At 35.1% G+C, this 27,462-nt stretch overlaps 1 protein-coding gene across 3 annotated transcripts in view; it reads left to right on the top strand.

Moving 5' to 3' along the window:
- The window catches only part of LOC122568823, a 77,233-nt gene that overhangs the window by 11,769 nt on the left and 38,002 nt on the right, over positions 1-27,462 (top strand). The window contains exons 2-8 of one of the 3 annotated variants that reach the window (XM_043729024.1): positions 13,586-13,697; positions 16,075-16,262; positions 18,802-19,879; positions 22,453-22,706; positions 25,073-25,195; positions 25,884-26,141; positions 27,147-27,326. In XM_043729024.1, coding sequence (XP_043584959.1) covers positions 13,586-13,697; positions 16,075-16,262; positions 18,802-19,879; positions 22,453-22,706; positions 25,073-25,195; positions 25,884-26,141; positions 27,147-27,326 — 2,193 coding nt within the window. The remainder of the gene's footprint in view (positions 1-13,585; positions 13,698-16,074; positions 16,263-18,801; positions 19,880-22,452; positions 22,707-25,072; positions 25,196-25,883; positions 26,142-27,146; positions 27,327-27,462) is intronic. The other 2 variants (XM_043729025.1, XM_043729026.1) reach the window with 2 other exon arrangements.

Raw genomic sequence — 27,462 nt, forward strand, 5'->3', positions numbered from 1 at the left:
CTGGTCTTCGGTAATCAATTTATTTTCCCAATGTTATCCAACTGGACGATCTAATTGCTCCCATCGATGCGTCACAGTTTACCATGTTTCCATTCTTCCGCAAAGATCCGGCGCATCAATTTCCCTCATCCACGGTTCGTATATACGCATTAATCTTCTCGAGAGAGGCAACTTGATTAATTGATTGTCCTATCGTTTCCGCATCTCATTAGACGACCACTCACGAAGACGTCAATCCGATATCGGTGCCGCGGCCAATGGACCATTGGTCATTTTTGCTTTTCATCGATCGTTGGCTCTTGCGAGTATTCCGGTTACATCGACAAAAGCTCCACTGGCTATTCGATTACTACGGTTCCTTAGCGAATGAAGAATTCCTTTTTCTTTCTTTCTTTCCTTCTTCTTCTCGGCCATGGCTCGAAATGAAATTTTCTTCTTTCTCCCCTCCACTGGTTGTCTCGTCGACGATGCAATCCCCGGTGAAAATCGTAGCTCTCCGCCGTCACGACGTCGGAGAAGACCTGATAAGGGGTATGAAGGGGGCTTTAGGAGTAGCGTGTCAGTGGGAAAGCCCGTTGATGAAAAAATTCCATTACGTTGTCTGGCCTCGGCGTTGTTACAAGGAAAAGATAAATTTCTGCGTTGGGCCACGATGCATGTGGCCGGCCACCGTAAAAACAATTTATGGAACAACGGGGGACCGTCCCTTTCGTTTGAAAGTTGTATCACGGATACAGGTATTCACATTAACCCTTGGAGTACCGATACGGGTTGGGTTTAGAGTGGCCCATATTAGTAGATCAATGCAATAATACAGTGACTTGCGAAATTGTTACGTCCATATTATATGCGTTATGTAAAACATATCGAAATTTTGTTGGTATTGTAAGGTAATGTATGTTGGTAAGATTTGAAATTAATTTGAAAATGTATATGGAAGTTGTAATAACTCATTATATTAACTTGCAATGCAAAAATTATAAAATGTAGATTAAGTAACAAAATAATTCTACAGGTTTCGTCAATTATATATGTCGCTTTTATTATTACATATTGACTTTTAAAAATCAGTTTAATTGCGTATCATGATATTCCGTTATATATTTGTTTTGAAAGAGCTCGTTTATGGGAAGAGAATTAACGAGGTTGTACGTGAATATTACGATTACTTCATACTTTGTAAGAAAAAGTTAAGGCGGATATTGAACGTGAGTAGCCTAAAACAGCAAATAGAAATTTATGAGATCTTTCAATATTAAGAGTTTTTTTTACTTAAAAATTGTATGGTATTAAGCCAGATATTTATAGAAAATGTTTTCGGTATATATGTCGACCGATAGATATAATATAATGAAATATTAATACAGCTATGATCAATAAAAGATCAGATGTAACTGATACTAGCCTCAATTAAAGTTGATGGAAATATGATATTACTTTTCTAAATTAAATAATTGATGTAATATCATGAATTATGTTTCACATAAATGTGAACTATTTTAATGCGAGTCATAGGAATATATACCCAAACGATAAAACGGAAGATCTAAAAACGAAGAAATTATTGGATCAAAACCTTAACCTTAATTCTGTCAATGAAATCGTGTAGTAGAGGTGCTATATAAAATCTCTTGTTTGTCGATCTGCAGATTTTTGGCGTGACACACAGCGCTTATATATAGAGAACGATACCGAGAATTAGGCGATAAAGTCGAACACACGCTATTCGTGAGGTACTCCGTCAATAGTGTTTCTAAGTGTTCAGGTATGATAGGAATTTAGTTTACTCAACCTTTTATATATCATAGGGTTTATTCCAAGTATAAGTGTGCGTACAGTATGAGATAAAGATATTTGTACGATGAAAATGTAGAAATGAAGAGAGTAAAAAGAATGGGAATATAAGATTGTTTTGCTAATACTATAGAGACATAAACGTACAAAGAAAATATTAATTTACAAATATCACACAGTTACATATGTTTGAATATATGTATTTAATGATATAGAAAATATTTCTCTTTCTACGGTATCGAAGATAGAATGGCGAACAGGTAACGTTTTAATTGGAAGTTTCATAATGGAGATTGGCAATAAATCTTCATAATTTCCCTTAATTAAAGGAAAGTAACAGTATCTTCGAAAAGATATGGTATATTTTATTCACGAACGGTTCATTGAAGTAACTTCCAACGAACAAAGAATAAAAGTTAACAATGAAGGTAACAGAGGGATCCAAGGTAACGATTTAAAATCAGTAAGTCCTTAAGAAAATTTCAATGCAATCTTCTCGCTTAATACTATTGTTCTTTCTTCGTGATCCCTGGATTCTTCGACATTCCATGGAAACATCGTCTTTTACACAAAAAATCTGATGAAATACCATTGCGAAATTAAATTAATTCTTGCAATTTAATGTCGACATTAACAAACTCAAATTTTTTCATATCTGCTAATCAAAGTCGGTTGATTGTGAATGGTTACATTTATACTTTTATGAACGCAAGTTCCACTTTTTCCGCGATCTTTGAATTTTTCAACATTTCGCAGAACCATCGTTTTCTTCACAAAAAGTTATGTCAAATGAAACACCATCTCAAAGCTAAATTAATTCTCGCAATTTAATGTTGTCATTAAGTAAACATACTTTCTTCTCATATAATTAATCATAATTATTAGACAGAAATAAAGAGATGTAAACTAAATAGAGATTTACATTTCGTTCGTTCTCGTACATGTTTGTACATTTATTTAAATTTTCGTCTTAAAGCGTTTCTTTACTTTAATCTGCATAAAAAGATCAATATGATGACAAATATTGTTATCTCAAAATCGCAAAAACGACCTTAATTCGAAATCCAATAATCGATTTTACGATGCACCAAAAAACTACAAACCATCAATCAAGAAAGAGCCATTTGCAATATAGAAGTAATGAGAACTTTCTGATCGCAAAAACTTTTTATCGAAGAAATGAAATCCACCCTCGTCTCTCGAAAGATGGAAATATCCATTCACGGTAAAAACCGTTAACGATACGAAGAAATGCGCTACATTTTCTCACATGACCATTATGCGAGCTCCATAGCCACTGAGAGGAAGAAGTTGAACTAATTTCGTAATTTCTTTGGTCGGATGGCCGGCCAACGCGAGGGAAGGTTAATTACGCTCTGGTCGCTTTGCACGTTCGTTCACAGCTAACTGAAACTTCTCAGTGGATCTCGCTCTTTGTGTCTCAGATACATTTAAACTTAAAAGTAGCCTCGAGCAGATCACGATCGACGACCGGAAACGAGAAATCGCGGTGTTGAGAAAAGAGCGGAGAAAGGGCCTGCTAATTGCACGACAAATCGTCGGTTCTTCACATTGCTCCTTTTCTATTCGTACAATTAGATATGTTATAATTAGACTGCGGATTTTTATACAAATTCATATTTTATTTCTCAAATATTATAACGAGTATACTTTAGGTACTTTATTATTTTTTAATATTATATTGTAATCTTTAATATTATGATGTATATTATACTTCAGATGTTTTATATATTTTTTGCATATTATATATACTCTACTTATTTTTGCATCTTTAAGTTTTAGATAAACGCATAAAAATCCGCACTTTAGTAATAATATTTCACGGTAAAAGTTCCTGTTATCGACAAACGTTGATGATTTCGTGTTGGCGTCCTTGCATGTTAATTAATTAATCCTGTTTACATCTATCAAAGTAACTCGTTCGATTATTAACACATATGTTCGAACGTATAGAAGAATACAAGTGATGCAACTTTCATCGAATGTATTTAATTTGAATTCTCGTATTCCTACGTTAGGCGAAAAGGTTTTTCTGATATTGCGTTCGTATGATAAAGCATTCAAAGTCTATGCGAGAAATTGCAATGTGCTCGTAGAAGTCACGTGTATTATTTAAGGAGTTCCTTCCGGTCTGTAATTTGCGGATGTTCTGTAATTTGTTTTCTATGTAAGTGGTTTTTCGGTAATGAATCTTTTTTTATCTTTCCACGAAAGGTTTGATTAATGGCTTCAAGATAGTGTCGGTGATTGATCTCTGAATATCAATAGAATTATTTTAAGATCATTAAGTTATATTGTTAAAAATGTTCTTTTATACAAAGTGTCCACATAATATTAATTAAAAAATGCAAAATGGTCATGATTTTCTCTGGGTAACTATTAACATCTTTCAAATGTTCAACAAATTGATTCAAAAGATATATTTAATATTCAGCTACAGTCAAATGGGAAAATAGTTTAAAATTAATTCAAATTCATGTTGAATTTTAAAATTGCTCAGTTATAAAAGACGAAAAATGTTCTTCATATTATCTATATATTATCAGATCGTCAAAGCGTTAATTTTGACTTTAATTTTTTATCTCAATTGTGCCCACTATAATAATATACATGTTGTAAATATTTTCAAAAAACGCAATAATTCTTTCTTCCAGTTTCTCAACAGAGTTTCTTAAATTTCAATATCAATATCATTGAATGGGTGTCACGTTACGATTAAAATTCTCTCGTAAAACATCTTTCCCGTATCCAGCGGAGATCAATAACTTTTCCTGGGAAAAAGACGTCACGTTGTATTTTATTGGCGAGATGAGCTTTCAGTTGTTACTCAAGGGATTCGTTTCTCCATATCGAGTTCTTCAGAACCATCCAAACCGTCGATCACCTCGGCTTGTAAAAAGCTTGGTGAAGTCGCGTATACGTACGAAGGATCAGGGTTGTTGAAGGACGACACCCTCTGCCACCCCTTGTCGAGGTTTAATTAAACTTTTGCAATGGATTCGCCGGCGTGGCGTGACCGCTTACAATGGAGGAACGAACGAATTACTCTCAATCGCCCGTCGGCGTGGCTTTGTTGCCGGCTTTAATCGTTTCCACCTGGAACGATTCTTTCTTTTGCCGTCTTTTGCTGTTTCGCTGTTTCGTTTCACGGCCACGTTTCATAACAGGGAACACTCCGTGGAAAGGAGGTGAAGTTGCTTTTAAACGAATTATGGAATCAGGAAAATGGATCGTCTTGGATCGACGGGTTTCTCTTCGATAATTGGCGTAATCGAACAGCGAAAATTATTATCGACGCCTCTTCGTTCGCGAGTTGGCCGCGAGACGTGTAGACGATGAAATCGATATTTTATTGTCGCCGTCGTTGGAACAAGGTCAATGCGTTCGCTCATCTCTTTTTTCTTTTGTTCGCACGATATATAGCACGTTATTTTACTTTTTTTCAGGAAAGTGATATTGAAAGTGAAAAGTTGATGTTTGTATCTCGTATGTGGTGCTTGGAGGATTATTTATTAAAGAATTAAGTAAGGGATAATGTTTGTTGAGGAATATAAGGAATGTATGATAAGGGATGTCAATAAAAAATGAATTTTGTTAAGTAGCAAGAAGCAAGGAATACGGGATAAAATATGTTAAGGAATAATTAATAATCTTTAAGGCTTCGAGATATTAGAAAATAACGGAGAGTTCAGAATGAACGATTTAGAATATAATTATCTCTTTGCCCCCAAGATTTTCTGTATTTCTGGTATTAGATGAAAAAAAACACATACTTTTAATTGTTTATGACAAATAAGTATTAATTATTGCGTTACACATGACATTTAAGATATGATTCGAGTATTCACTCAAGCTTAAAATCTTATTCCATCTGCTAAAATCTAACATCTTTCGTTTTCCAAAACCTCATCGTGGCATGGTTAACAAGAGTACAAAGACATTCTCGCTTCATAAAATTGAGAGTAAAGAGAATACGGTCGATGAATTCTCCTCTCATGCATTTACCAATCTTTTCACCATTTCTCCATCCTGAACCGTGTCCATTCATTATCATAAAACCAGGAATGAAAGGCCACAATGATGGAACACCGAATCGCCGGAACGGAGCGTCGATGGTGATATAATTGTTCTCGAATCTACGCGAAAAGCTGTGCAAAGTTCGCACTTCCGATAGACTGAAACTCGTCGGTGGCGCAAACATTCCATAAAATCTGGAACTGGATCGCAGCTGCGTACGAATTGTGTCCATAGAATCGATTTCTCCGGTTCTTGCACCGCGAAAGTATTTCCGATTCGGCCTTAATTACATGTTTGGCTAACGAACCCGGCCTCTTAAATCAAGTAAACCGTGGCAAGTGTTACGAATGTGGAAAGTCTATACTTTCAACCGACAGATACTTGGAAAGCGTTTTCAACTTCGCAGAGAGACGCTCACCCTTTCCCGGATCCACGCCCTACCGCAAAATTAACTCGGGGGATGTGTTAACGTTTTCCTTTTGCGCGTCTCTCTTCTCGCGCGAGAACCCACGGATCAGACCTGAATTCTTGTCGATCCTCCGAGCCGAGAGATTTTTATTATCGGCCACGTTGATAAGTTTCTTTGTAGACGGATGGGCTTACCTCTTCTCTTTCTCCTTTCTTGCGTAAATACTGGGAAGGGTTTTAGGAGAATGAATGTTTGCTGCTCCTTTTCGAAGGGTAAATTGCTGGAAATGGGAAATGGGATTCGAACGAGGGAAGAGTAGCAGTGGAAATTTGTGAAATTTTGTAATTATTGATATATTCTTTAAAACGATGACCACAGGAGGAGAATATAATATTATATTTTTGAAAATTTTCTACGCTATTAATTAATTTCATATGAACAGATTCGTATTTTTATTTGAGTTTCGGATTAGATATGTCGTTCTCTCATCCTCTTGAACATTTAAGAAACAGTTATAGTGACAGTATCAATTATGCCGTGAGTTCTGCGTAATATTTCATGCATGTACATATCTATTATCTATTTTCACAAGACTTATATCTTTGCATCTGACAAATTGATCCACTTTCTAATTGTATCACGTTGAAGTATTTCCTTTCAGCCGACAAGTGGCATAAAACTTAAGAAATCAGTAAAAACAGATCCATGATATTTCTATCACGTAATCTTCAAATGTAAAATAAAAAAGGCAAATAATAATTTCAATTTTGTTTGCACATTACCAAATATTTCTTCGTTAAAAAAGCTTTCAATACAAAATAATTTTAGTATATCTCTCAATCCTTTAATCCCAATATGAAATAAGCTGTCGCTCAAAGTTGGAATAACTTCCTCATCTTCTTAGGTGAAAAAAGGGTTAAAGCGGAACTCAGACGAAGTTAAGTCTCTTCTTCGAGGGCATTTACCGGGCTCGGTGGATCGTTTGAGTTTTTCATTGCACAGGTGTCGGTGTATTTCACGACATCAAGTTTCGTCTTGTGTGCGCACGCTACAGCGAAGAATAATTTCGGTATTCACGGGTTTCCCGGGTTCACACTGGAAGAACGTCTTAATTACCCGCTCAGGTAAGCTGACAAAAAAGGAGGGAAAAACGAGAGACAGAAAGGTGCACGCGAAAGGCGGGCCGGAAAGACTTACCTCGGCATTTTCAGGAGCTTTAAGCACTCTGAACTCTCGCGTCTAAGTAAAGTATGGAACTATACGTTTCTGTGACTAATTCGCGACCCTGGGAGCTAATCTACAACTTTAAGAGTAAATGAGAATAAAAGAAAAAGGTAATTTGATAGAATGTCTTCGTTTTCTTCCTCGTTTTTCGTGGAGGTGGAGTTTCGAAAAATTAAGGTTAGCGAGGGTACATTTCGTAAAAACTAGTGTTTTTCAAGAATTTTGTTATCAGGATACTGATATCAAGAAATATACAACTTTGAATTTATGTCCTTTTCGATATATAGATATGTTGAATTATGAATGTTTAGAAATCTTCAATTTAATTTGGGGCCACGGTGTATAATTTAAGTAACGCTAATACAATTCATATAAGAACATAATTCAAACAATCATCTTTTGATTCAATAAAGAAACGATCTTAGGGATGGAATTACCCACTTAAATGAATTACAATTTGCCATATTACTGAGAATATTTACGAAACAGTGTAAGTCTTTTTCAATGTTTTGTACATAGTCATTCACGACTGTTCCTTTAATAAAACAAAATTGATTGATATTGATGATATTTTAGTATCACTTAAAGTAACATTTCTGTAAAGTTTCAAGCTTATTTTGAATTTTCGTATTGTCAAACGTTTTTCGTTAATGGCGTCCAATTAATTGAGAATGTAAGGCATCTTTTGGAAGTTACCCTTTATGTTTTCACGAGTGATGTATGTAGTGTTAGTTGAACGTGGACTGAGCGGAAAGTATCGGAGAATTTTGATTTTACGCTTTCAATAATGAACAATATGTGCATATTCGTGCATGTATCTTGATACAGTTTTATAACGTTTAATAATTGCACCTATAATTTTCAATTTTAATATTGATATAGTAAATGAAATAGTAAGGAAAAGAGCTTAAATCTACTCACGATGCTTAGGTATCTTTCAAGCTCAATAATTCAAGATTGGAAGGTTTCAGCGTTGGAGTCAGCGACGCTCTGCAAAATCAATTACAAACTTTCTCGGCGCAATAGGATAACTTTTTATGTGTAAATAAACGTTTGGTTCACCATTCCGCATACGATTCGCTTCACTATTACTCTGTCTCTCAAAATTGTGAAACATTCCTTTGACTTCTCGTCTACTCTCGTAGTTTTGGCTTAGAGTTTGATTTGTATGTATTTCGAATGCATTATACATTAATGTCTGAAAGTTTCTCAGGTATTGAGTAGTGACTGACATGTTTAAAAGCAATTTTAAAAATAATATGTTAAAATAGAAAATTATTTGAGTTTATCAATAAGAAAAGTTATTTGTTAGAAGCTTTTTAAAAGTTTACATTAGAAACTTTCAAAAGAAGCTTTTTAAACGAGTAACTTATAAAAAAGATTTGAAGCAGAAAATATTCTAATAATAAGTAGAAGCTAAATAAGATTATTCTGTCCTCATCGATACAATACTAATATACTTCAATATCAATACAGTTATATCTGTTATATTAAACGTAAGAAATGAGTACCTCAATCAGATTATCTAAAAACATGTATATGCTTCATTATGAAATTTTACTATCCTCCATAATCGATATTCTTCACAAAGAAAATATGCTAGAAATTATTTCGAGGTAAAGCAACATATATTTGCCAAGAGTCCTTTCACCGCATACGGGCATTAACTCCCACGTGCAAAATACGAAGAAGTGAGCATTTCATCACTTCCCTGATATGGATTTGCTTAATACAGCGTCTGAGCTCGGGTGTGAAACTTAAAATTGCGGTCGTCGCGCGTTGACCTGATACTTGTGTATAAACGCCGCTTTGTCAATGGAGTTTTATATAAACCGATGATCTCAGACGAATTTCTCGATGTACCACGGGGCGTGACACATTTTATTTCTTTCACAATGTCTTCGTCGTGGTAACATACATACATAATTTCTTTTGATGTCCTTTCGTTAAAAACGTTGTACATGTGTGTTTTCGCAGAACAATTTCGAAGAACTCGAAGAAACAATTTTTCTTAACATATATATATATTTGTGTCCTCAACTTTTTTTGAAGATTTGTCTCAATAGATTGGGAATGTTTATGGATATTTATATTTTTACCCATAACCAATAAATACTACACTTTGGATATTTATATATTTGTGCATATTACGTGCATTCTGTGTATGTTTGTAGTTAAAAATTTTTCATAACTGCATAGGGATCCATTGAACAGCGTGTGTAATTATTAATTCGGACTATCAAGATTACCGTAACTTTACAAAATTATTAATTTACGCAATAAAACTTTTTATTTAATCTCAATAATTCAATGTAATTAAAAACTAAATCAGCGTAATGTAACGTCGGATTAAATAATTCTCATTGATGACTGTATTCAAAATCTTCAGAGAAACCGGAGTCCATTAAAACGTTCTGAATGTATCATTCGTGCTTTCATTGCTCTTCATTTTTCCTAATAGCATCTCTATAATGTATCAGTAGCAAATTTCTCACCAGCTTCTTCGATTTATCTACTTTTGAGCAGTTTCGTAACGTTTGCCGCGCACGGAGCTGTGCTCCTCAGGTTCCGAATCAAACCGACGCCATTATATTTCCGCTTCACGTAGGATTGGCGGCGGGAATGGTACGCGGCCTCCGTTAGAATGAGTTAGAGCTAGCAACTGACCTATCCCATGTTGAACGACCTCGACGAGCTTCGAAGGCCAATGCATCATAATTCATAACTTTATCAGACGTTCTCCGTTACGTACTCACTAGTTCAAAGACGTAGAAGTGCTATCAAATCATACTATGGGCACGTTAGGTTTTTGTTTTTGAGGTGCCAGATTAAGTAGACGATGGAAAAATTGAATTTTTACTCCTCGATTTAATACAATATTTTATTACGGTTTTAATATCATTTAAAATACCAAATACACTCAATTCTGTTAGCTGTTTTATGCGATGTATTTAATAAAAAGGAAATTCAAATAATACCAACACATACATTTGAAATAAGTCATTATTCTCTTCCCGTTGTCAATAAAAGCAGAAAGAAATGTGGGACACAGAAAAATTAAATAATATAATATATTGTTACAGATATTTTGTAGATATTCTATAAATATTTTTTGAAAAATTAGCAGCAAGCTGAAAATATTTCGTGAAATATCCATATTTTAAGTGATTTAATGGAGTTGTACGTAGTATATAAAATATAATAATATCAAAGCATGCAATTTAATACAACAAAAAGAGAGAAAGCGTTATAGATACATATTTCGTACATGCACAAAAATGAAAAAATGTTTTTCTCTATTGCATCTAATAAATTTAGTATTCTGCGATTTATTTCAATTGTATGACGCAACTATATAATATCAACAATATGTTATCAAAGCTTTCGAAAACGTTCATATTTTTCATTCAATTTAAAACAATTCAGAAACAAAATAAATTTTTAGGAAGTCAGACAGAAAAAGGTAACGGTATAACAGAGCAAGTCCTGGAACCAAGGGAGGAACACAAAAGGACACCAGAATTGTGCCAATTTAATGGGTTCCAAATTATGTAACCGTCAACGTTAATGCTGTCATTATAAAAGATAAAAGTACATCTGTGTCTTTCGTTGAGTGAAACCACGTTGTAAATTCAATGGCAAACTTAGTTATTAAGAGATAGGAAGAGAAGCACAATAGCATGTACAGTATCATTTAAAAGTATCTATTTATTATTGCTTAGTCCGTGCCTTTCGGCTTTGGATGAGCTTTCGGTTTTACACCTCTTTTACCTATTTCGCTTCTTATATATCTACTACCTCCACTCTTATCCGCTCTATTATATTGCACTGCCTTAATTATTCTATCTCTAAAAACTAAAAACTAATAACTAAAAACTATTGCAACTGTTAGGCTTTTGCCTCCTTGCTGTGCTTCCTTATTGTCGTTCCTCCCCGTCTTGCACTGCCCTTCTCTTCTCCATTATTGTTTTTAGTTCTGTTAGTCCTTCTCCAGTCTCATTTAGTGTTTTTTCTATGTCCTTTGGTCCACCCGTTATTTCGCATTCTTCTATTACATGTCTCAGGTCTTCTTCTTTCCTTTTACATAGTCTGCATCTGTTTTCTCCCTCTTCTTTCCAGTATTCCCTTGCTTTGGTCTCGTTTTCACATCTGAATCTTGCTAATATTTTTCTGTCCTTCCACTTCATCCTCCCTTCTAAGTATTTTGGTAACTCATCTTTGGCGATTTTTCTGTAATGTATGTTATATTTAGATTCCCTTATCCTTTCCCCCCTCTCTTCTGCTTCTCTCTTTCTTCTTTCTTCTATAATTTGGTCTGCTGTCATCCTTTCTTGCTCTTCTCTTGCTTTCATCTGTGTCCCTCAATTTCTCACCTCTTCTAGTCCCTTCTTTCTCTTTCTTGCTCTTTTCCCTTCTTGGCCATTTCCCCAGTTTCCCTCTCTTTCCTTTATGCACTCCTTTACTAGTTCCTTTTTTGATTCTATGGTTTTCCTTTCATACCTTGCTGCTCCATTTAAAAGTATCTGGGTACTTACCTATTTCTGATAAAAAAATGAATATCCTTAATTATAAAACTATTGATAAAACAAACTGCAAATAATAAATTAAACTTCCTTATAATGATCATAGTTATACATAATAGTACATATATCATAATCTGATTAAATCGATGTTTATGTAACAATAAAACTGGCATTTGTAATTGCCAGACATTATAGAATTATTTTGTTACTGGACAAACTCTTTATCTTCAGATTTTTGTCTTCAGATTATGTCTTGGTCGAATGAGTCCAGGGTCATGTCGAGCGTAGTCCCATGCGTTCGTGGTTTTGTTGGAACTGATCTCACGAGTCTTCCCTTGCGTGTTCTCTCGACTGATGGTCCTTAGCGAGTGTAACCTTCTATTTTTGGTATTATTCCGTATCGCATTATGTATTTGTAGAACTTGCTAAGTTAGATATTTGTGGTTTCATAGACACAATGCAATACTAACTGTAATGTTGGTGTGATTTTACTTATAATTGTTGATTGACATTTCGAATAATTAATTGTTGTATCTGTACATCTTCTAATGTTTCATTAAGGTTTGAATTATTCCTTTACGTTTAGTTCAAATGCGAGTTATTCTTGGTATTACTGAAGATTTTTATTATGTTTTTTGGTTTATGTTTTTTTTATTATGTAAGAATCTTGTTATTAAACTGCTATCACAAAAGGTGAAAAAGGAAAAACGGCGAAAATTTTGAGTAGTCCTAAATCAATGATCAGAGACAGTAGATGATAATAATTAAAGTGAAATAATGAAGACAAGTAAAGATAAAATTCAACGTTAATTTCGTTAATAGTACTTACGTTCTAGCAATTACCAAAAAAAGAATACCGAAACCCGATATTTTGACTGATTTAGTAGCTGTACCGTTAAAATCGTCGATGATGCTACGTCGTTTTTATGGAGTTCACTATGTCCAAAATTGTTTTCCGATTTCCACATTACTCATGCCAGCTTCGTTTAAAGCTATCGCGTATCGGCAAGCCATGCTCGTAACTTTCGAAATAGGAGAAGGTTCGTAAGCAAATTCCAACGGTAGTCGGTGAAATGCGCATTTCGATCAACGATTTCTACGACTATCTGTACGCAGAACAACTATTGCAAACCGCCGCTTTGTTTTCTGCCTGGCTCTCGCTTTATCCTTTCATGCCCTCCCGTTCGATGCGATAAAAAGTTCAATATCGCGCTGAAAAGCTGACTTTCCAAATGGTGGTACGGCAAAGGGCGTATGCAAGTACTTCTCCTGGCATTTCAAAGTAGCGAGGGTCCTATTGACTTTCGGGCGGAGTGCGAGCAGAACCAAAGAAAGGTTCTAAGGCCTGGAACTGAGAAAACTTTCCTCCTCGGCCAGGTGAAACTTCCCGCCAGCCGGAAATGGAAACTCTCGCGCCTCAGTTCCGCGTTCAGTACGGACGCAGCAGTATCGCGCGCGCGTGTGTTTCTCTCTTTTCCTCTCTACACTTTTTGCTGTTTCTATTTTTCTGCAGTAGCGCTTTTCTGTCGTTTTCAGATTTATTACAATGTTTCATATTCGACGTGAAATGAATGCAATGCGATTTTTGTGTTTTCAGGACGCTGCCAGAACGCAGGTCCACGGGAACAGGCGGATAGCAGGGATGATGCGAGGAAAATAGGCGATCTGCGCGACGAACTGCAGGCTGACGATGCGGATCAGTCGTATGTGTAAGTACTTTATGCATATTTGATGCCTTCGATCGAACGTTGTCGGTTATCGAAAGCTTTGTGTTCGAGGAAATAGAAACAGACATCAATCGGGCCTGTAAATTGACGAGCGATAGTTTGAACACTTTTTGGACCATGTTTTTTTTAAGATTATCATTTTTTAAAGCATCACTTTTGCTGTAAAATTACTGAAAATATTTTTCCAGGAAAGGTTTTCTCGCTAAAAGTTCGCAGTAATTTATGTAAATAAATCACAGAGGTTGTACATCGCTGAACAATGACAAGAATAGTTTTTCAAAAAAGTTTTTTCGGCATAAGAATTTGCAGTGATTTATGTAAAATGATTCATTACAGTTTGAAAGTAATTGCCCCATCTCCCTCTGGAATGTGTAACGCGTGCCTGTGACATCAGAGTTAATGAGCGAATTGGCTCGTTAATTATCAAGGTCGATCGTTATGTTTGTGGAGCAGTGTCAATTGTTTTAAGTGAACCCACTTTCCAATTGATCTTAAAATAACATATTTTAAGAATATATATTTCTTTTAATTTTATTGCTCTATTAACCTTATTATAGCCAAAATTTGTCAAGATAATTTAAATTTTATATTCAATGTCAAGTATATTTTTAGTAGGTATATTTTCAGACTTATAAATATTTCAGTGGTTGTTTGCTAAAAATGTAGGATTTCTTGTCAGAAAGGTAAATTGTCGTCCTTTCTACTTTGTAACCAGATCCTTTCTACTTTAGAATAATGAAATTAATCTCTAACAATACTCTGGCGGGTCGATTACCATTTCAAAAATCGACCTCGTAACTTACTACGGTTGCCCGTATATAATTCTGAATCCAGACAGTTTCCTTCCAGATGTATTCTTAAGGTCGCACGTGGTATAGATCTTTGGTATTTTTGGCAAATCTTTCAAAAGTACGGTAGTAGCGGGCTATTTGTCTCTAAATGTCATATTAACGTGCTGACACTAATGTGTCTTTTTGAATTGAATTCATTTTTGATTCTTCGCTTTCTATTCTCTTGCTTTTTCCCAAACATTTCTTTTTTCTATTTATAAAATTACTAATTATCCGGATGCACTTACATTGAGAGTTCTGTACATTCTAAGTAGAATACGTTTTATGCTATAATTATCTTTTGTTAGTTTAATAAAAGTCATAGGCTTCGATTATATATTAATATCATCAGGAGTTTGTCATATAATTAAATATTAATGAATACAGACGTCAACCATGTACATACATATAGTAATAACAATACATATGTATAACAATTCTGTACTCTGGCTATACTCTTCATATATCGACTTATCTCTTTTTCACAAACTGCAAAACTAACTTACAAATGTCGATATTGATAAGTTGCTGCACCTGAAAAGGAGTAAGACGAAGGAAAAAGGAGGAAAAGAAGAGAAAAAATAAAGGAGCAGGAAAAGTGAAAGAACGTGTCTCACGTTTCTTGTTTCTGGGCAACAAGTCCTCTTGGCGAATTCAATAAAGTCGATGGAATGGTCGCGGAAATCGTCGTTGGAGTAGAGTCGCAAGTTCCGGTGCACGGAGTGGGCATCGAGGATCAAACGGTTGGACTCTAGAGAACCGATAATTACGGTGGCGCACGAAATAAGGGCGGTCGTATTACGGTGGTATTACACACTCGAACTTTCTAATTGATACGTAACACAGTCGAACCGCAGTCATGGAAACCCGGTTAAAGCGCGCACACCACCTAACGCCTGTCTCAATTACACACTAGCACGACTTATAATTACCGAAGCTAAAGGGTCCCGGGAGGATGGAATCGTGCTCGAGGTTCTCGTGAGGCGGTGCACGCGTCTTCGTTTCTAAAGGAATCCTAGCTTTTCGCGGTATTTTCATTTACAAGTGCTGGAATGTTTAACGACCGTGGTTACAGTTTCCCTCGTTTGTCGTTATTACGATAGTTGGGATGGCTGAGACTCTTTGAGTACGCTTCGCGGCTTCCTATGAAATTATGCATGCAATCAGACCGCTTGGTCCTCGTTGTTGGAACGTTATTGAAACGGAGATTTTTGTATATGTAATGGATCAGATTCGTTTAACACATTCACTACATTTTCAAAGGTGTCGTATCATGAAATTCAGAATTTTCGAACAATTTCACAGGAAGGCAGATGTGTACCTATTACTTCTTTAATTCAGATACTTTCAACTGCTTCTACAAAATCCCACCTGTTTGCAATAGAAATATTAAAAGAGGTTAAAACTTAAAAAGATACAGAACATTATACATGCCAAAGGGAGAAGGGGCCTATATTGCCAGGTATACTTTCATTTTATTTTGTCGAGAAAGGAAAAGAGAAATAACGGTTGGCTATGTTGTCCATTAGCTGGGATGCGTCTCTCGAGGGTAAAAAGGCGCTCGATGAGGACGGGAGCTCCCTCTCGTCTCGAAACGCGGCAGAGGTGCCGGAGACGGAAGCGGAAACAGCGCCTCGGGCTGACGGAAATAGGGACAAGGTCCTCGTTCCACCAGAAGATGCTTCCAACTCCTCGCTTCGGCAGGGTTTGAATGTCAGTGAGTAAAAATGTTTGCTTTTTAAATCGGACCGAAAGAGTTCCAGGTATGATCGTGTAACTTACGCGCTGTAAATGAAAAGTGGAAATAAAGCTTTATAGCTTTATTTGTTTCCACTCTTCAAAGGCTGCTTTCATTGGTTTCAAAGAATGATTACAGAGGATTGTGTTGATAATTTATTATGAACGCAGTATTGATTCGAATTAAAGCATTTATTGTTTCGGTAGTTTTAACATATTGTAACGCATTAGAATAATTTATGTGCCTGAAATTGTATCTAAACAGGATAAGAAATTAAATATGTTTTTATAATTAATCATTTACAGTTGCCATGAATTACTACATAAATAGGTTAACATAACATAATACAATAAATAGGTTATTAGCATCTCAGTTGAAATAATAAGTTGAGTTTTATCATTTTTAGGAGAAATTGGTTTGTTTTAAAAATTTTAACAGTTGCAATTTTGTCTAAAATTTTTTATAGAGAAGTTAACCGATAGAATAGAAGTGAAATTTTGTCAATAAGTATTACAAACAATATAGATTGGTTATAGATATTTATTATGATTATTATTTAGTTTTTAATTGAAACGTTGCATAATTAGAAGTTATACATTTTTCTACATATATAATATTAAATTCCTTTAATTAAAGTTTTTTATGACTAATTTTATATCATAAATCAGAATTTCAATTTTATTTTATATACCTATTTGTTTTGTCTGTTTACTTATATAGATTGTTATCATCCGAGTAATTACATCAAATTAGTATTTTAATAAGAACGTTTAAATAAATAAATAATTGCTACGGATAGAAACCAATATGCATTATGTTACATATATGTATTTTGTTGTTAAAAATGGATTAGGCAAATCACTATTAATAAACGTCATCGGAGAAATTAAATATTATTTGATTGCTAACAGAAATTGTTTCAATTTACTGTATAGCAAACGACAAAGTTTACGTTGGAGCATACATAAATTAGTGTGTTTGACTGTGTTCGCGGGGAGGCGCGTCTGCAGCGTGACTCGTCAACGAGAATCGTTAATTCTTGTCTTGATTAGTATCGACACCACGAATCAGCCGAATCCCTACTTCGATTACGACGATGGGGATATTTAGATAGGATCTGACATAGGGTTTTATAATTTACACATAGCTATATATTTCGTAAAGAATACCTTCTAAGATTGAAGACTGAATGTGCGGATGAATGCTAAGTGTAAGCGGATCATTGTCGCTTTTCTGTGTGTCTTGTGCGGAGAGCTGAGTGCAAGTGAAGTATCGATGACGCATATGGAAAAGACGATGTGCCTAAAACATGGGGCAAGCGGATCCGTCGATTGCAATTTTCGACGAGGAAATAAGGGCAACGGTCATTGCTACTAATTGGTTGGGAATTGATAGGAAAAGTGAGAATTGACTGCCCCCAAACTGAATGTCAGTCACAGATACGGAGCATACCCTCGAGTGACGCGCGTGGAAATCCCGCGTGTCCCAACGTTTGTTAATCATTACCGTTAATAAAATCAAGCAACACCTCGACTTAAATAATACATGGCAAAGATAAGGAAGTTGACGGAGAACACTAAACCTTATGTCGGGCAGATGGAATGAGTGCCAATAAAGACTAAATTTCGAGACGGTAGTAACGACTCCTTGGGAATTATTGTTGGTCCAAGCGAATACGTTAAGGAAAGCGTAGATAGAGAAATAAAAATTGGAGAAAAGTGTATGGTATCTTTAGAAAATTAGAAACAGCTATCTTCAAAAAGTTGTTATGGAAATAGGAAAGAATTGTAAAGTACCGTGGATGAAGAAATGGGCGAGTGTGTAATGGCTGAGTGGCGATAGGGAAGATAGTGCCTATTTTAAGTAGGGAAGAAACATACTAATCAGTGCGTGACGAACACATCGTTGGCTGTCTTCCAAATTATCATGCATGGAAAATAATTTTTATAGTATAGCAATTTATGGTGACATTCAATGCGCTGCCATTTAATCCAAAGATAGTCTACTTTGCATACTATTTATTTTCTAATTTATGTTTCAATATTTAAGCGATTAAACTTACACTATTGCAAAAATAATCCGCTTACACGCGCACAACTGCTGCGTTTTAAAGAGAACTAAAAATAGCATTAAAACAGTCATAAAATTTGTTATCAATAAAGCGTGGGCATTGATACAAATTCATATTTTTAAGAGCACAAATAAACATACTGCTTTTAATTCGTGATTTATTTCATCCAAATTTCTGAATGGCTGTTTTTATATATTTTTATATATTATATATCATTTTATATATTTTTGTATACATTTTTATATTTTCAAATTTTCCATAAATGCATGAATATGCACAGTCTAATTATCAAAGATTTAAAACAATTTTAAACCAAAATGACTAAATCCAAGCTATCTATCCATAGCTATCCATGTAAGAAAACTATCCAGATATTAGCAAAAACAAAGTTGGCAGCTCCATTTCACGCGTTTACATCGTATTTTCACATAAAATCCCTGGTTTCAGCAGCATCAACGTCTATCACCCGTCGAAAGGGGGATATCAACGACAGATCCCGTAAGAAACGGCGTAGAAACAAAGATTCGAAGAACTCCGACGTGGATCGACAGCGTGAGAACACGCAGGAGGTGTACGAGAACGAGATCAGGGGGAAACGAGGTGGTCAAACGAAAAAATCGAAGGATACCGTTGCGAGGAGGTATCGCGTCGAGCGTCGGAGGAGGAGAAAAAATCGCGAACGAAAGCGTGGAAGGAAGAGGTCCAAGCAGAACGGAGAGAAAAACGAGGCGCGTAGGACGTCCAAGTTCAAAAGAAGAATGAACGATGTGCCCGCCGCGCTACTGCTCGGCAAGATCGATGGTCACGTGGCGGAGGACAATGTTTCTGGCTACGACTCCTCGAACGTGACCGGGAGAGGTAACCAGAATCTCTCGAACGGTTCTGACGTTACCTCGCCGTTCAATCTTCAGGACCAATTAACTACCGAGGCCACGAAACGGTCCACGCACACCACATCGCGTTACAAGATGTACGAAGACACCGTCGAAAGGGAATTCTCGAAGCAGCTTGAAAAAGAGATCTCGCGGACGCAGATGGAAGACCCTGCCAGTTTGGAGAACCGTATCCTGGGTAGTTCCGTGCCGAAATCCTCTCACAGGAATACAGAACGTAAAGAGGATGGTTCTACAAATACGAACGAGTCGAAGTTTGGCAACTCGAGGTACGACGCCGATAAAATGTTAGGTTATTCACGGACGGAAGAGGATTTACCTATTTTGGATTTGGAGAACGAGGTGCTGGCGAGGACCTTGAAGGATTACAACGCTTATATGACGTCGAGCTTGAAGTTATCGATGGTACCCAGGCGGGACGAAATCGAGCATAGGAAAACTGGCGGATCGCATTTTCATGGGAAACCCATAATCGACGGAGTAGAGTTCGATAGGTTGGGCGGAAAGAAGAGCACGGAAACGATGAGCAGCACCGTGGCGTACGAGGACGATACGAGAGGGGATTTATCATGCATAAACGGGACGTTCGTGCCGGCACCCCTTGCCCGCCATGCACTGATCAAATATGTAAAGTAAGTGGCTTTTAGCATGAATAATTCAACTCATTTCGAACACCGGCCAGGTACCTGGTTTCAGCCAATGCGATTTCTCTTATGACGATGGATCTTGCGCGCATTTGTGAAGTTGAGCGCTGTATTATGTTCTCGTGATAGAGTAGAGCCAGAACGGGACTAATTAATGCGAGTTTCATACATCTAGAGTTTTTATTCATGTGTTGGCAAACAATAATTTGAATATGTTTCAGTCGATCGAGTTAGATTTAACGCTTTTCCGACGAATAGTATAGTTGATTCATTTCCGTTTATTTTTATTTAAGTGGAAACTTAAATAGGAGCCATATAACATTATTTGCTTAACATATTCATAATGCATACATTACATTACCTGCATAAAATTAGCTACATATTGCATTGATTTAAAAATAAAAGCTAATAATTTGAATTGGTTTACAAAATTCTATGTGGTTTGATTAACCAAATGTTTCTTGGAATGGTTTGTTTGTTAACTGATGTTATGGATTAATTAATGATAATTATTACGCTAATATAACAATGATGATCGCGTAATTAAATTAAAATGTTGATCCATTTTGAGAAATTCAAATTATTTTCATTGATATATGCACAATATTATAATAGTAATTAAAACATCCGGAGTCAAAAATCACTTTAAATTCCACATTAAATCAGTTTTATTATACTTTATCGGGAACGTTTGACAATTTTAAGAATTTTAAGAAATCTAAAACTTTTGCTGGGACTGTAGATTGTAGAGAATCTTTATCTCTGGCGTGGCAAGAAAATGATTTTTCTTATGTTTCATTTTCCATGCGTATTGCCGCATATAAGTATTTGCACACTTTCATGTGGATGAAAGATACAGAGTTTCAACTAACAAAATAATAATATAAAGTTTGACTATTATAAACACCAACATCATTATCGCACGTTGACTCACAAAAATCAATTTAATCATAATATGCCATTATACGTAGTTACAATGATCATAAGTTTGATATACACATAATATCATAATTAAAGGTTACCTACACTTCATCAAAACTAATATACTTTTGAGCGGTACGTAGTGAATTTTCAAATATTTTCAATCTTTCGAGGTGTTCAAACTTTCTCGATAATAAAAAGGAAAAGGTGATTTACAAACGCGTGGCTTCTATCAGATATACGGAATGAATGTTTTGTTTTGAGCATTTTGTACAAAATCTTTAAGGAAGTGTGCGTTTTTTCTCCTTCGAAGACTCAGATGAAAAAGTCTATAATTGCTGTTCTTGTTGTTCGTTCCGTTTGAAACGAACCTTCTCCGGTTGGTAGCGAAAGGTTCCTTTCAAAGGCTCTCTCTTTTGCCCCTTTACTTTGATCCGTTCTTTAATCGAGCACACGCCTCTGGTCTACGCCGTGAAACGTCCCTCCATTGCTGCTTGAAATTTCCACTCCCTTCCCCTCTTTCGTCAGAAAACTGAATTACTGGGACAAGTTCGTAGCTGGGATTGTAGAACCAGAAAAGTTTCGGATCGAGGGTCCTGAACTTTTCAATGCTTCGACGTGCTGGAATTACCTGACAGCGCTGCAAAATATAAAAAGATCGTGAAAGTAAGGCAAATGACTGTAATGGCAAGTAAATCTCGATTCTATCAAATATTGAATCAGAAGAACAAGGAAGGTCAAAAGTTTGGAAACGTATTAGGAACAACATTGGAAAAATGATGACGATTCTAAGAAGCAATGAGTGATTATGAGGATTTGAATGTACCTTGTCCTCTTTCATTATATAATTTTTATATTCAACATCCTGTTATGTTAAATATTTTTATTGTTATTTTATTTTTATGTTTATATATTATTTAATATATATATGTATCTTATTTAAATGTATGTATTTCATATTTCTATACTCTATATATTTTATTTCTATATTTATGTTTCACAAGTTATTAGAAATTGTTGCGATAAATATTGTCTCGTATATAAAATGTTTTTCGCAGTTTAGTTTATTTTATTCACCATAAATTAATTATTTGAATGGTAGAATATAGTAATAAAAAAGTTACGAGTCTGGGAGTTGTTCTTGTAATAATATTTTTCAAAGATTTTTAAACCTATTATGTGTTATACGAGGAAGCTGTATTTCAATTATGTTACTGAATTTGATAGACTTACGGGTTTATAACGGATCATAAACTCTTTCGCGAGAGTCTACATCATCATGTTGGAAACTATCGATCAGCTATTGTATATCTACCAGCAGCGTAAACTTTTGAAGTCGGGGCAGTAACCAATCAGGGAATTAATTTCCACGGGCAACCAATGCAAACAAAAGTTTATTACAAAAGCTCCCTTGTACTTCACTTTCTCGGCTACGAACTTCTAAAGTGTCTTTTCCGCTAGTTTTTGAAGAAATCAAGGAAACCAATTTACGTAGGTAAATCAAAGATGAAGTAGTAGATGATGATAAATAATTCTAATCGTGCAATGTAGATAATGAATTATTATGCCATGCATATTACATAAAGTTTATTATATCATTTTGCAAATTTTTAAAAGTATATAATTGCTATCTTTCCAAGATCGTCGATACCAGGCCACGAATATTTGGAGGCAGATTACGAGTGTGCTCCAGGGTACTACATGGTGAGCACAATAACTAGACTACTTTGCAGAAATCGTCAATGGGTAGGGCAACTTCCAAAGTGCAAGATCAAAGCGAATTTTGAAGGTGTGTGTATCGACGCTTCTTGCGACCATGTTTGCAAAGAAGTCGATGGCAGGCCAGTATGTTCCTGTTACAAGGGTTTCCGGTTGGAAGATGATAAATGTATCGGTGAGTTATGCTTGAGTATCTTCGCTTTATCAATTGTTTGCCTCTTACTATTTGGATATGCTATAACCAAGCTGTGGATATTTATGTATATTGTATAATTCATATTTTTGCAGATACAGATAAGAAATTGAAACTTGAATATAAAAGAATGCTTTATTCTCCGAATGCAGACTAGACATAAATCCATAAATATTCACAATCTAGACGTAATACTTAACTGACCATGTTTATATGTTTTATCTGTTATTCCATCAAAATGTTATTTTTTTATTATTTAGTGTCGCATCAACCGCTTGTATAGGTTATTAGCATATTTGGTCGATGAACAAAAACGGCTACTTGAATTTAATATTTAAAATTGTCAATTTTCAATATTACATATTTGGAGTATTTAGCGTTTCAAGCATAAGGTAATGGAATCATAATGCTTGATAGAAATTATGTGTTTCTATAGCTTGAATTGCATTTATTACACATTATCAAGCATATATGGAACGCTTAACCACATAAATCAGAGACTATATCACGTTCATCTTTGTATTCAGCGTTGCGTAACAAATTGTTTCGAAACGTTAATCTCCCATTCTATTTGCTAGCGATTAAAATGTGAAAAGCTAAAAATCGGAGTATATTGTATGCGCGAACATGGACAATTAAGTGTTAAAATATTCTTTAATCGTTTAAATAGAAGCAATAATCTTTTAATTTTTTATATTTATGTTCGTTCATCCTAATTTACATATTTTATATTTTACTATAATTTTAGTTTATCGATCGGATGATTTTATTGATTAATATTTTCAGAACAAGATTTTATAAGATCATTACTCGTGAGAAGAGCAAAACGTTCTCGATGTCGACATGCTGTAAAATAATCATAACATTTTGCGATCTAATAATATTTTGATAGCCCACCGGTTCGAAGATTTCTCCTACGTTTTTATCCCTCTCCTTTTTCTTTCTCTTTCTTTTTAAGCGGTATGAATACTAAAACGTAGAAACGATACCGTTTTTCCTCGGAAGACGAGCTGTCGAAGCGGTGAAAAAGAAATGTCTCGAGATGAAATATCGACAGGATACTCGTTGAAATATTGACGGCTTCCGCGTTCTGTAGGAGACAAGTTCTTCCTGTCTGTATTAAAACATCAACGATTTCGTTTCAGAAATCCTTCCTTGTTTGCACGTGGAATGTATTAGTGTCCGTTTCTCATAAAACTGAAGGGCGATTATAAATTTTTATTTCAACGTTCGTTTGTATATCCTGAAATGAAAGGGACGCTGGATATCGACAATGTGGCACTGTTTTTATTTCTTTCTCAATGTTTCTCGCGTTTATTGCAAGATAGATTTTAATTTCAAAAATGGATTCACAAGCTGTTTTTCGATATTAATCACGTTGGTTCAGTTTAAAATGCCAAAAGAAACAAGAAATCGAGAACAAATTTTTTAAATTAAAATATTTCTCTCGGGAAATTTCTTTAAATAAAAATTATCATTATATATTCGCGATAATTATATGTAAATGGGATTATAGAATTCTCGGGTGAAAATTGTATTAAAAGCGTAGGAAAACACAAATTGAATGAAAGTTCGTTGATTTAAGTTGAATGAGAAAGTAGTTTAAATCAAGCATAAATTCGAATTAACGGACTCTTGGAAAAATTAGCTTGTAGCGAACGGGGAAATGTCGTTAATCTAGGCGAATCGTAAAGACAGATAATCCGAATTAGTTAAAAGTCCAGCTTAACCGAGTCTAGTAAAACAAAGTTCCACTCAATTCGACGAGGTATACATGTATATACATACAAAATAAAAGAATCACTGACTCGAATAAATTGGAGGAACAAGGTATACGAATAGAATGAAACGTTGAAGTAACTAAATTTCTATCAACCAGATTCAGTGTATTTACATATTCTTCGGAAATGTTTTTCCCCATTCAAGGATTTTATTTTGTCTTTTCGAATCTCGTTCGTATCATTCCACGTTATGTAGATTGTATCAAGTTTTCGAGAAAATTTTAACGAAATAATAAATAAGAAATAAGAGTTATTTATTTAAAAAACAGATTTCTCTTACTATTGAAATGATTATATTTTTGAAAGTAATCAAAAAAAAGTCAAAAAATGTCATATTCGTAATTTTTTAAAAGTATCGCATAATATTAAATCTAGGGCTATTACATTAAAACTATTTAGCTCGTATATAATTCTCTGCGAAACAATATTTAAGAAACACGATATATACGTGTTAACGTATTATTATACTTATAATGGATTAACCGCGCTATAAAATGAAATCGGAAACGCAGACCATCACGGAAGTTAGCTAAATTTCAGAAATTACACGTACTCGTTAAAATTCAGATGTGAACGAATGCAAGGATAACAAGGGAGGTTGTGAACATAAATGCGTGAACACGCCGGGATCCTTTCGTTGTGAGTGTCCGAAAGGGATGAAACTAGACGAAGACAGGTTCACATGCAAGGGTGAGTTATTTGCACCTGGATATACATCCTCCGCGAAACAAAAATATCGTTTTGTCTCTCTCTTTTTGCCCTTCTCTTTGAAAAAGCAACAAGTGTAAACATCGCGAAAAAGCCTATGCTGTTTCATCCATGACTATAGTTGGAATTTCGACCGTGTGTTTCCTATTTGCTTAGAAATATTATCAACTCGCTTCTTTTTTAATGTTTTGCTTAATTTAAATTGTTTAATTTGTTTTCATTTTAGTATCCTTTGTATCGGCTAATTCATTTCGAATGTTCTTTTATGTCAATATGTTCTTAAAATTTACGTTTTAAGAATTTATGTAATTGAAAGTACTACGCAGAAACTGGTGTAAATAATATTTTAATGAATATTGTATTACAATTTTCTGATAGTTTGATAGAATTTATTAGAAGAGATAACGTAAAGTAATATGCAAGAAAAATTGGATGAAGGCGTTTACACGATGGAAATTTCAAAATTAATTAACTAAATACAAATTGTCACAAATAAAAAATGTATTTACACCACTTTTCATTTTGTCGAACGTGATTAATCAAAACAAGAATGTCGTATACTCCTTCAATATCCGCGTCAATACAATTCAAACTCGATCCGCTATATGTAAGAGAAAAATGTAAAATGGGATATGTAAAATAAAATTACTCGGCCGCTTTCATTACGCAGACATTAACGAGTGTCTGTTGAACAACGGACACGGGCCGTGTCAGGATACGTGTCGGAACACCATAGGCGGCTATGAATGTTCCTGCGATGGTCTACAGGATACTGTTCTGTCAGCCGACAACCACACGTGTCAGGACGCAGGTCCCTGTAGCGTCAACAATGCCGGATGCTCCCACACCTGTCTCTCCACGATGGGACGAGTATTTTGTCTCTGCCCTGATGGTTTCATCCTAGAGGACGATTGGAAGACCTGTCAAGGTAATAGAATTTCCTGATCGTTCGCCATCTTTCCTGGCCCTGTCCATTGTTCCCCCCTGGAACATTCGAATGACAAAAACAGATTTTAATAATATGCTATAAGAAAGAATTGTGGAAAATATGGAATAACCATATGTTTCGAGCGAGTAAACGAACGATTCGAGTAAATGAGCGATTCGTACAATTGGAAACGTCATGCCACACAGTCAAGAGACTTCTTAATTACTCTCGTCAGAGAAATCGAGAACGTGTGTAATACGCATGTATGACAGGTTTACAAATGACATTCTTTCCCTTTGGGGTTTTAATCGTCTTTTTGGCTAATGTATAAAGGTTTCCGTCTATTATGAATATGCTATTGTTAGAAGTGTATGAGCTACAAATAAAAGTTGCCTGCCATTTAGTAACTCGTTTTCAAAGTGCTTCTTTTCCTTCTGATCATTTACTCGAACGAATACAATATCAATCAATTTTTATATTTAATTCAAATTCGATATTCAATGAATATATGTAAATGGAAAAGCTTGTAAAACATTTCCAGCTACATGTTTTCAATTTATTATTTAATAAATCAAATTTTTTATCTAGTTTTATCTAAGCATAGATCGAGTCACGTGACAAAAGGATATCCATGAATTTTTGGTGTAAAGATTGTTATCGTTCTATTATTTTTTACTGCAATTCTCTTAAAATGCAAAATAATATTTAAAGTAAACAAGAAGTACAACAATTTATGAATTATCGCGTTTAAAAAGATTTCTTTCTTATCTTCTATTAAACAGTGCAATGTAATCGCATGCGATATCTTCTTCTTCATCTATGAGAAGCTTTACTGAAATACATATATAAATAAAAGTTTTAGCTTGAAAGTACCCACCATTATTATCTCGATGAGTTATGATAGAAGTAACATCGATACTAGAAAGATTCGTTTATTGAAAAGATGAAAAATTATAGCGATTAAAATAAAAAAAGAAATAACAGGACGTTTCATTTCTTTTATAGACGTGGACGAGTGCGCCCAACCAGATTTGCAAACGGAAATGTGCCGGTACGGTTGCATCAACACGCCAGGATCTTATCGATGCGCCGAACCAATGGAGTTGAAGGATCAACCGATACTGGACAGCTTGTCGATCACATGCCTGCCAGGCTACGAGGCCACCCCCGATGGAACTTGTATCGGTAAGTGGTTTAATCCGTACGGGTGATTTAACAGGAAGTTGGATTTGCCAGCGAAGCCCCGCGGCAGACACTTTTCACTGCGAACATTCACTCCGCTGTGTAATACATTGTACTTCGGTTGCCTTGCGATTCTTGT

The sequence above is a fragment of the Bombus pyrosoma genome, linkage group LG6, assembly GCF_014825855.1.
Source record: "Bombus pyrosoma isolate SC7728 linkage group LG6, ASM1482585v1, whole genome shotgun sequence".
NCBI classification, from domain to species: Eukaryota; Metazoa; Arthropoda; class Insecta; order Hymenoptera; family Apidae; genus Bombus; species Bombus pyrosoma.